General features: G+C 37.7%; 2 protein-coding genes across 3 annotated transcripts in view; one reads left to right on the forward strand and one right to left on the reverse strand.

The window, feature by feature from the left end:
- LOC146000500 (uncharacterized) overlaps positions 1 to 10,840 on the reverse strand; it is a 58,621-nt gene extending 47,781 nt beyond the window's left edge. Inside the window, exons 1-2 of one of the 2 annotated variants that reach the window (XM_083138229.1) lie at positions 10,735 to 10,840; positions 2,669 to 2,894 (exon numbers count right to left, since the gene is read on the reverse strand). In XM_083138229.1, the coding sequence (XP_082994355.1) occupies positions 2,669 to 2,884 (216 nt within the window). In that variant the 5' untranslated portion in view covers positions 2,885 to 2,894; positions 10,735 to 10,840. Of the gene's footprint in view, positions 1 to 2,668; positions 2,895 to 4,236; positions 4,328 to 10,734 lie in introns of those variants that run through there. The other variant, XM_083138231.1, reaches the window with a different exon arrangement.
- A 319-nt stretch (positions 10,841 to 11,159) lies between these two features.
- The window catches only part of LOC146000111 (uncharacterized), a 41,074-nt gene continuing 40,189 nt past the window's right edge, over positions 11,160 to 12,044 (forward strand). Inside the window, exon 1 of the mRNA XM_083137453.1 lies at positions 11,160 to 11,202. The gene's annotated coding sequence lies outside the window, so the exon portion shown is untranslated. The remainder of the gene's footprint in view (positions 11,203 to 12,044) is intronic.

The raw sequence follows: 12,044 nt of genomic DNA on the forward strand, positions 1-12,044 counted from the left end.
TTGGTAAGATTTTTTTGTATTGATTAAATTAAGAGTAATGGCAAATGTGTTGCCATTTTTTGCAGTGTTCTCTTTTTTATGAGCTTGTCCTCCTTTATCACTATGCAATGTCCTCCTTATTGAATTTATGTGTCTGCTCTCCCTAAGTATATCTATTTTCATTGGACGAAAAATTAATGAAATTATTATAGTTTCATTAACACACTCAACAAACATTTCCACAGTAGGTTTACAAATATAGTATCAGATATTATTCTATATTTAATATAGACTTAAAAATTGCTAAACTGGTTTATGCAGTTTCATTCCAAGATAAAATGTATTGCAGTCATCTGGTAATACACATCAATTAAAGAAGTGAATCAACCATTCAGGTTCTGCATGGATGACTTGCAATTTCATATCAGATTGGTAGAATATCTGTAAAGTGTACACACAATTTCTTTGGAAATTGACAATTGATTGACACCGGCATTGAGGAAGTTCATAAAGGTTGAATGATTTGTAAATGAAGGATTTGAGAATGAAACGTGGATGTTGGGGATTTGAAAAGGTCCAAGAACCTCCCCTGGAAACTGGGATTGTTCATTAAAAGTTACAAAAAAGCAGAAAGCTTCTTACTTTCATTGTTAGTAACAGAAATAATGTGTAGTTAGTTATTGATTGATCTGCTTTATTTTACTTCACCCTTTGTGCCACTTTTGGCTAATTTACGAAGATGGGGATGAGGGATGATATGATGAAATTGATGAATGGACACTCACCAACATCCATGCTCAGGACAGGATTCGAACCCAGGACCCATGGCATCGCAGCAATGTGCTAACCACTCCGTCACGGGGGCCGGTTGTATTTAGTTATCATTCGAACAGAATGTAGTGTAGTTAAAAATGCATTAAATCAAAAATAAATTAAGTGTAAAATTGATAAAGCAGATTATATTTTCATTTTCTGCAATTTAAACCAAAGAGTAAATGGTTTTACTGTTTTCAAAATTCAAAAAAATATGTCAGAAATCACCCAACATAAACACTAAGGCTGAACTTTTCTCTGAACTTTTAAAAGCTTTTCTTTAACTACTTGTGTAGAAGTTAATAACAAAATATAATAAGTATACATTTAGGTACACTAACTGCTAGAAATATAAAAAAATAATGAAAAATGGTTGTGCTGCATATTCTCTCTTTGGTGGGTCAAGTAGAAAGTCTCCCCAATGATAGTAATGACAATAAATTTAAACTAAAATTTGTTTGACTTTATTAGTTTATCACAGTTATTATTTTATAACAATAATAATAATAATGGTGATGATTGTAATTATTTCCAATGTTCAAGTGTTATTAATTGGCTGACCTCCCCCTACAAAAATTTCTGGTGATGCACATGGAAGGAAACTGGAAATTACTAAAAGCTTGGGAGCATATAAAACTGGAACCAGGTAAGTTAAGAGACCAATAAAAAAAAGTCTCTTCTTACTGCCATGGAAGGATTGATTGCATTAAATTTAATCAAAATCTGAGTCCATTTAGTTTAATTGACAACTGATATGGAATCACGCATACAGAATGGTGAGAATATGGATGGTGTGTGAATGCATCACATCAAAATAATTGTGAACTACAGGCTACCCCGCAAGTTGACATAGTAGCAGTAACTTTTCATGTTCATGAACAAAATTCATGCATCATCAAGGTATAACTACCACACAATTACTGGAATTCCAAATTTGTAAACCAAGAATATTAATTAAAAATAAGAGGATGCACTAGTAAAATGAATCACAAATTTGCAAGAGTTTTCACTTCAAGATGACTGCTACTATACTATGCTATATTTCTCAAAAGATCTGAATGTGTACCTCTTCACTCAGATGGAATGATAGTGCAAGTACGAGGGGGGGGGGGACCCAAAATAAACCGGAATCATTCTCTGGTGGGCAGGCACATTGTAGTACATGCTTCCACTACTAGATGCCTTCTGCATCAGTCTGTCGACCGGCGGCAACGAGTGAAGTCGTGGCGCCACGTAGTAAGTTTTTTGTTAAGCGCACCTCACTTGTTTGTTGATTTTTGTGATGGCTGAAAAGTTTGAACAACATGTTGCTGTGAAATTCTGTTTTCTGATCTCAGAATTTGTTCCAAATGGTCAAACTGTTAACCAGGCATTTTACATTTGCGTGAAGCGGTGAGACGATAACACGCCGAGTTGTGGCAAAAAAAAGGCATCACTTTGCAAGCGTTTCACGACTGCTTCCAAAAGTGGAAAACATGTTTAGACTGTATCAAATTGACAGTACTTTGAAGGAGATTAAATTTGTAACACCTAAAATAAACACACAATTTTTTATTACAAAATTCTGGTATCTTTCCAGTTGCCCCTCGAATGTACAAACGAGTGTATGTACACAAGTACAGTCCATCACAAAAAATAGCACCACTGCGCTTCTGTTCTGCTATGAATTATGTGATCTTCCGGCTACTGGACAATATAAAAACAAATTATTTTGTTCCGAGCCTGTGAAATGGACAAGAGCAAGGGTGGAGCCATGGTCGCATACAAGGTGCATAAAAGTCACGATTTTTATTAAATCATGCTAAACATGTAATTTTTAAGAGTGGTGCTATTTTTTTTGTGACTGACTGTAAGTAAGAAAAAAAATCTTATTCACCTTGAACAAAGTCCTCAGATATGGACTGCACATAGAAAGTACCAATTTGTGTGCCTTCACATACTGACCATCACAGGCCAATGTCACATCCTTCAAATCTTCCCCAGCCAGTGATTCCCGCAGTCCAGCAGAGAGGTTGAGGAGATGATCGTACCACATCATCAAGAACCCTTCTGGTTGATTTTGAAGAACATCTGTCAATTTGTCACAATCCATGATTCAAAAACTGAAACAAACACACAAATCTTTTGAGATACATTAAATTATACTACACAAAAATTACTTGAACTAGGAATTAAAATATCTTCCATTGTTTAATCTGTGAACATTCTGGAAATGTAAAAATATATTTTTTAAGATACCTTCAAAGGTATGGAAATTAAAGTAGCAAAATTACAATGGTACCAGGGGTAGAAAAATACAGGGTGCTCAGTCACAATGGCACCTGAAAATTTTCACATGGTGCGTGAATTTTAAAACAGGGAGTCGTAAGTAACATAATGAAATAAAGCGATATTGCAATTACGGTTTCTGTTATTGTTACTACCAGAAACAGAGTAACTTACGTATTTCGTGAACAGAATCGTTACCTCAGGCATATCAAACATTATGTTGCAGGTGAGCATAACGGAACTCAACCATAACTGATCTATAAAGGAGTAGGTCATTATGTGACGCTTTAACGTTACATCCTTTGCTGGTAACCAGTAATGTTACAGGGTAAGAAAGGGGTTTGTCACCTAAGACTAGTAAGTGTAGTGTGTGTGTGTGGAAGCTGATAGTAATGCTACAATTAAACAGTAACTTGCTTAAGGTAACGCCTGTAAAAATGCTCCCCTCCTTGCTTCAAAGCAATAACGTTACTGAGAGCTGGTATCATACAGACCCTCAGATATGCAGTGCCGTTTCTGATGCTGCGTTCAGGGGAGAATACGTTAGGGCCCAAGTTCCTTTTGTTTTATTGTGATTTCATCATGCTACGAATGCAATTTTAACATGGTTCGATTTCTGTTAACACATAGTGCAGAGCTTTAGGGATTATTTAATATTTTGTTCAATATCGGAACCTTAGTACAATGCATAAAGTCCCTAAATGCATTGTACTTATGTTCCGATTTACTTCTACATTAATTCACACTATTCTACAATACTTACAGTTGCTTGTCAACGGAAAATACATTGTCCATGGTATAGATCCACCAACTTATTTGAAACCCTGGCCAGAAACAAGTGGCGCTAGTGTCGAATGTTTAGGAGGGGAGCTCGGGAACTCTGGGGCAAGGGAAGGGATGGCAGAAACACGTGTTTTCTCCCTGTGTTGCCAAATCTAAAAGTGGGCATGTGCCGTGAAAGGTTTGCAAGTAAACAAATATGCAGGCCGAATATTAAGTTTCGTTTTTAGATGTGGTAATTCAAATAACATAGCATAAGAGAGAGGAGGGAGGGGGACACTAAAGTTAAAAACGCCAGCTGTCTCGCAGAAGGATATCAACAATTTAAACACATAACATTAATATTCTAAATTATGTAAACTATAAAAAAAATTATGTAAAAAAAAAGCAACTTACTTTTGGGTTCTTGCCTCCGGTTGGCCTGGAGCCAGATTATAAGGTGTCTATGACGGAGAGGTCCGAATTCGAACTTTCGCTGTCACTGTCGCTATTTACATCGCTACTTTCGGGACCCGATTCCAGGTTTATAATCAAAGTTTGAACTTCATCTTCGAGAATTCCATCATTCTTCTGGCATTCTTTTTCCAAACGGATGGCATGTTGGCACATACATTCCCATTCCTGCACTGTGACACTGTCAATTGCACTTTCGGTAAGAGCACTTATTTCTCTCAAATTTGAACTTACGTTTCGTGAGGCAACTCTTCGCTTTATGGTGCTCCATATGTACTCGATCGGGTTCAAGTCGCAGTGATACGGTGGAAGTCGAAGGACATGGTGGCCGTGGGTTTTCAAAATTGTGTCAGCTCGATATACCGGATCGGGAAGATTATTTTTTACTTTCAGCAACAATTCTGGCTTTGTTTGTTCGATATCGAAAGTGATGTTATTTTTTAATAGCCATTATTGAATCTCTAGTTTCTTACTTTTTGTGTTCGGGGCTTTATTGGTTTGAATTGAGTGGTAGGAGGCATTATCCATAACAATGACAGATCTAGGTGGGAGATTCGGAATAAGTTTCTGTTCCAACCACTTCTCGGATTCATTTCGTTATGGTAATCGCCAGAAGTTGTTTTGGCCTGAAATATATTAAGGGCGTTTGGAACAAACCCCATGGAACCCCCGGCGTGACTTATGATAAGTCTTTGCCCCGGACTGTCGTTTGTGAAGACACCTGACACGTCTTCACTCTGCCAACATTTTTTTACTTTGTAATTAGGATGAATCCAAGTTTCATCAATGTAAATAACAGGCCTCCCTTTGTTGCGGAATCTGTTGATCGCACGAAGATATCTTGCTCTCCAAACAACAATGTTGCTTTGTTCAACCAGAGCTAAGCGAGAGTTTCTACATTTTTAAAATTTAAAGCCTATCTGTTTCATAATTTTCCGTAATGTTTCTCGCCCCCCCTGATAATTAATTTCTTCCTTAGCAATAGCTAAAAGTTTCAATATTGTAGGAACTTCTCTTTTCACTATGTACATTTCATGGATTTTCCTTCGCAGTATACACTTATCCATGTCGTCAATGACAATCTTATTTTGTCCAGCACGTCTCCGTTTACCAGGAGTTGACAATTTCTGGTCACGGGTTTGTAAATCTTTTTTCTCTCTCTCTTTTCAGTTTTTTAAGCAATGACTCCGACCGTCCCGTTAGATATACTGCTCTCTTTAGGGGTTGATCGCGAGGATAATTCCACCCGTCTCTTTTCTCTTCTCGATGATTCGTAGTAGCAAATTTCGCTCACTGCTGTGCACAACTTTCGACATTTTACACTTACTCAAAAACACGTCTACGCACATCAACAACACTCCTCGAATTCTTGAAGAGAGTAAAATTAGCAACACTGTGTCAGCGGAAGTGGGAAGGTCCTTGCCCGACCAGCGCCAGAGCAAACACCGGGGGTGAGAGAAGGGGGTGGGGGAGGCCGGTTAGTTCGCATATTTTCCGAGGTTTCAGAAAGCTTGGTGGATCTATAAGGATGCATGCTTGCGTAAAATAATTTTTAAGTCTTTTTTTTCAACATAAATAACTTTATTTTTTTTTTCGAAACATAAACAGTGCTTATTTCTTTAAGGAAGGTTCAAATTTTATGTGACAATGATTGCCAAAATTCTACGATAATTATTCTTCCTGCTAGGAGAATTTGAAAAAAGGTCATAAAAGAATCGGAACCGTTACCTAAGTTAGGTCTGTTTTGTGTTCATTGCTTTGGTAATGTTTCACAAAAGATTTTTCATAAAAATGGAACTATGTGTCTGTCACAAATAGCAAATGCAAAGTTTTGTGTGGATAAGTCACATAATTGTGATCGGCAGCATAGTTACATCACATTATTAAAGCTATTAAGTAATAATACGTATTTTCATTTTCGTTATCCATACAGATCATTTACGTAAATTTGTTCTAATCTGTGTATCTACACAAGATGAACTTTATGTGTGTGTTCACTTTCAACGATAGGAAAACATAGTAATAATGTATTGAAAGATAACATTTTACTGTTCCTCACACTTCTTACTCTCGCTTTACTGCTTTCACGTTATTTTCTAAATATTTAGGTTATACGTGAAGACAGGCCCATAGCTAGAACTGATCTCCAGGGGGAACTTTGTCAACCAAGTCCATTTTTTAAAAAATGAACAGTATTAATTGAAGGTAAATTATGTGTGTGTGGGGGGGGGGGATATATAAAATTTATAAATATACAATTCTTCTACATCTTTTAAAACATCGGTAAAATTTTTGTATCCCCAAAACGTATTTCTTCAATTTTACAGGAGAAAGTACTTACCGAAATGGGTTTATTTATACTTTAGGAAGGTCTTGGAAGTTTGTTTTCACCTCGTTGAAATTTTTTTGCCGGTAAATCATGTAATTTTCGACATTAATGTCACTCCAATGCACGAAAGCTGTTCCCTTGATGTCCGTCTACTACGTGAACCAAATATTTGCGAGCGTTTCATGACATAACAACTGGTCAGTGTTTCCAAATATGCGGTTTTGTAACTGTGTAACAGTTCTAGAACGTAAATAAACGTGAGTTACTGTTCATCATTTCTGATTACGAACTTGCGACAACATGACGTGCACAGGATCAGTGGCGTGCTCAATGTGAGGTTGATGGGGGCTATAACCCCCCCTTTTCGCCCAGTATCTCTAAGGCTATTTATGAATGGTTCGTGGGCTATTTATATATGGTTCGTGGGGCTATCCGTGAATGGTTCGTGGGGCTATCCGTGAATCATTCGTGGGGCTAGCGCCAATGGTTCGTGGGGCTATCCGAGAATGGTGTGTGGGGCTACGAATATTTTTTTCGAAACCAATTTTTAAGTATTGAAACCTTTGCATGGCCCTACTAACCTATCCACGTGCCAATGGTTCGTGGGGCTATCTTTTTCACTATTGAAACCTTTGCGTGGCCCTACTAACCTATCCATGCGCCAATGGTTCGTGGGGCTAGCGCCAATGGTTCGTGGGGCTATCTTTTTCACTATTGAAACCTTTGCGTGGCCCTACTAACCTATCCACGCGCCAATGGTTCGTGGGGCTAGCGCCAACGGTTCGTGGGGCTATCTGTTTCACTATTGAAACCTTTGCGTGGCCCTACTAACCTATCCACGTGCCAATGGTTCGTGGGGCTAGCGCCAATGGTTCGTGGGGCTATCGCCAATGATTCGCAATTATTTCCAATTTCACACTTTGCACATTCCTTTCCTCTCTTCACCACCCCGTGTGCAACCAAAAACTCCACCGGATCCTCAACACCCGGCACCAATTTCACAACACACCCACCACACGACACCTATAACTTCCGAGTTTCGTCAATTTTTGACATTCGAACTTACGTATTCTCCATACTAGTACCTAGATATTTTGCTATGAAGAAGGTCGCAACACTGCATAACCACTGATCATGGACTACGCTAGTCAAGATTTCTCCGCCATATCGCGTGTAACGCAAGCAAAAGCGAAGAAAATAAAAATACTCCATATTTCGAAAATTGAGATTATTTGCCTGCAAAAAACGAAACGCGAAATAGAAGAATCCTTACGAATGCAGAATATGTAAGTATCAATGTGAAAAATACGAAAATAAGGGAATTAGAGACGTTTGGTGGTTACCGAAATTTTAATAAAACATCTCTTGAAGTGTTAATTGACTGATACTGAAATCATTCTTTACACACTAAATGCTACTTTAGATGATACAGATATTTATATCACACAAAAAATGCACAATATTCAATCAGTACATTTCACCCCCGGCCAAAGCAATAAAACTCCCTTATGTTCCCAAAACTTGGGAGATGTTGATCTTTGATGCAGATTAGAAGGAAATTTGCATGATGACATCAAAGTCAGATTTCTGTCTAAACGGGAGGTCATACCAGGGACAGTGAAGGTACAGATAAAGAAGGTCCCTTGTGAAATAACTTATAAAGTGTAGATAATCTTCTAAATACTTGCAGCTACTTAGAGTTCAGCTCACAAAGAAAATAAGTGAATGTAATAGCTGCTGTTCATGTTCTGTGGATTTATCCTTAAAGTTGTGAGCTGTCTACATTTTCACTCTTCATTGCAAACAAATTATACAAAATAGTTTTACCTAATCTTAAGGGGGGGGTGATGGCAGTTCCAGGGGGCTGAGCCCCCCCCTCTAGCTACGGGCTTGTGTGAAGATGAGGATGAATCGTGCAGCCATGGTCTAGCCAAGGAATCATCGGTAGCACGTGTTCTGTCACTGAAGCGGAATGAAAGTTCATTTCTTCATTGGAAGAGAAAGATACTTGGTATAATTACAGAATACCGGGAGTATCTCCGATTGCTTTCAAATTTGGTATACTCACTAATTTTGACCTCAAAATCACAAATCTGCAGTTAAAAATTGGCGGTCACGTCTGAAAATCTGAAATACCGTGCATACATTACCACTATGATTGTCAATACTAATGGTCGCCATGTTTGATGTGAACAAGTGAAGTTCGCTATCCATTCCATGGAGCGTTGCTTTACATGTGACAATATGGCATCTTCACTAAATGTGGAAAACATACTTGCCACACGAACCAATCAAGTAAGGTTAGGTTAGGCAAGCATAGTTAAAATTCAGGGTATGATAAAACTTTGATAGCGACCCAACACCTCTCATTCATTTATTTCGTCATTTTTAATATTTGTACTGACCTATTCTGCACTGCGAAAGATTCTTCAAGGTGCTATTTGGCTTTTTTCACGAAAAACAGTTCAATTTTTGACATAAAAAGTAATTATTAAACCATTGACGTTAGCCCCAAAAATTCACAATAGCCCCACGAACCATCAAGGGGACGAGGTATGCCTACGAGGTTAGGTTAGGTTAGGTTCCATTAGCACTCATTTCGTTCAATTTAGCATATACGGACAACATTGGTAACACTTTACTATACCGGAGACGGATTTCTTCAAATTTACAGGAGAAAGTACTTAAGCAAATCATTTTCTGTAGCGTTGTTGGTGTTCGGGAATGTAGTTTTGATCCATTTTAATGGGAATGCATCTGGTTTTCTACGAAAATCTATTTCCGACGTGCTATTGCTGCTGCCGCCATTTGCTTTCTGCACGAGAGCACAATACGCTCTTGTATTGTCCGTATATGCTAAATTGAACGAAAGGAGTGCTAATGGAACCTAACCTAACCTAGTAGGCATACCTCATTCCCGTGATGGTTCGTGGGGCTATCATGAATTTTGGGGCTAACGTAAATGGTTTTTGGGACTACCTATGGATGGTTTGTGGGAAATAAGGAACAACAGTAAGTACTAGGTAATGTATCAAATAGACATTATTTTCGTTAGAAATTCATTATTTCACCTAAAGAAATGTTCCGCAATGCAGAATAGTACGTTAGCAATGTAAAAAATTGCGAAATAAATCATTGATAGGTGTCTCCGGTATAGTAAATTAGTACCCAGTAAAGTAGTACCCATTGGTTTTTCTCGATGAAAGAAAATACCAACAAGAACTTCTAAATGTTACAGAAACTCATTTCAGTAAGTAGTTTCTTGTGTAAAAATTAAAAAAATATTTTGGGGCGCTATCGAAATTTTACCCAGGGTATTCATAAACATAGTTTTTGAACGCTAATCATTGCAAAAAAAAATGTTGTTTCCTTCATAAATCACCGGTATTTACTTCGTTCACGGACCCCCTTATTTCTACTTATTTCGCATTTTCTAGACGTGACCGCCAATTTTTAACTGCAGATTCGTTATTAGGACGCCAAAATTAGTGAGTATGCCGAATTTGAAAGCAATCGGAGATACTCCCGGTATTCTGTAATTGCTCCAAAGATATATCACTTACTGCACGACCTTGAGAAAGTGAGTTGATAATACATCCACCGAAGCAACACTTTGGAAAATCCGCATCCTCAAGCTTTGCATGGCTTTCATTTATGAAGCATCCGAGCAGACAACTGCCTGAAGATATATAAACAACATACCTACGGCTCAAAAATGTGCTCCTAATATTTTTTAAAATTTTTTTTGCACTCTAAAAACGTTTGTGTTGCCTTAAATAATACTTGATCTTCTGGGAAGTTATACATTGGAGTATTGGACCTAATTTACTATTTAATGTAGAGAAATCGGCTTCGAGAAACACACTTCAGCCCGTGTTAAGCCCACTTTATGGATGGACAGATATGTTAATAACAGGATAATAATCTATATTCCTTGGGTTAATCGGGGCTGGACCTACAGTTTAATGTGGGATCCGAACTCTTTTTATGTGCTCCATCGAGTATCGAGCCCGGGATCCCTTGATTACCGCTACGCCATAGAAAGGCCCTGCTTTATGCGACATTTCTTATATGACCAACTCCAATTCGCACTTAGACGCGTTATAACATACCTGTAATGCAAAAACGGAAGAACAACAAAGTTTAATATAGCAATTTACTCTACACAAGAACCTCACGAACTCGTACCACTTGACTTGTACCGTAGGTATGGATAAATTCGTTTCAAAATTTGGGTTTGCTGCAGTGTAGCCAGGCAAGTTCTTTTATTTATATTAGACAATACTTTCGGCGGTTAACATTTCCTAACTTTCTTCTTAGTGAAATAATAAACTTGTGATTACCAAAGCACCAAAAATTCCAGATGCAGGGGGAAATTCCAAACATTTCCGAAATATCTGCAGGATTTTCTTTAGCCTAGCTACCTACGACCCAATAAAGAAGATGATTTTTTAGAAAATGTCTGGCAATATTTATACAGCAAGTTGACTGCACTAACATTCAATTTATCCATAATCATATTATTGGCGCACTGACAAAAAACTTCATAAGAAAGAAATTGTGACTTCCAAAAGATTTTGGTAAATTCACGAAAAAACTGTCGTAGGGTTATACTTATTGTTTGTTAACTCAGGCCTACGAATTGGTGGAGCTGAGCGGCATTAAGTATTAGTCAAATAATTTTGATATATTTACATTTTCCAAACTTCTTACTGATTCTTATGGAAGGTTTATTTTTAAGCTACAGAGGTGGGTGGGTTGACTGGATGAATTAGTTAATGTTCGTATCAGAATGTGCACATCGTTCAATAACCGCAAGGGTTCAGTTTGCAAGAGTCCTCCCCTCAAACTTTTTAAATGCCTCTCGTTAACATTTACTGCAGAAGTTCTCACGGTGAAAATGTGGGCCGAAGTTTCAAATGTTTAATTCCAAACTTATCATGGTACACACGCATTTTTACCATGGCTCGGTCTGGTTTCTGTTTATTTATGTCTAGTAACACATAATTCAAACAGATTACTTGCTGCATGTTCTCTTGGTTACTAATTTACTATTCATCGGACAGATTTCTTCATTTTTACATAAGAAACTACTTACGGTAATAACTTCCTGTAACATTGTATAACATCTGGAAGGTGTTGTGTGTGATGTGGGAATGTTTCATAGTGGAAATTCATGTTCTTTGTTGAAAATTAATTCTCCGACGGACAATTGCCTTTGGCACGTACACCTTCGTACATCATCACACATCGTGATTGTGTTTTGTTCATGTTCATTGGATATCCAGTGTTTCAAACTGTCTGTGTTTGCAATGAAAGTTAGACACATTACGTGTGGTGAAATTCATACCGGGTGTGGAAGATCCAGTGGATTTTTTAATTTAATTGAACCCAGGATCGTGAAGGAAGGAAAGGCAGTGAA

This window comes from Lepisma saccharinum, chromosome 16, assembly GCF_977018435.1.
Source record: "Lepisma saccharinum chromosome 16, izLepSacc3.1, whole genome shotgun sequence".
NCBI classification, from domain to species: Eukaryota; Metazoa; Arthropoda; class Insecta; order Zygentoma; family Lepismatidae; genus Lepisma; species Lepisma saccharinum.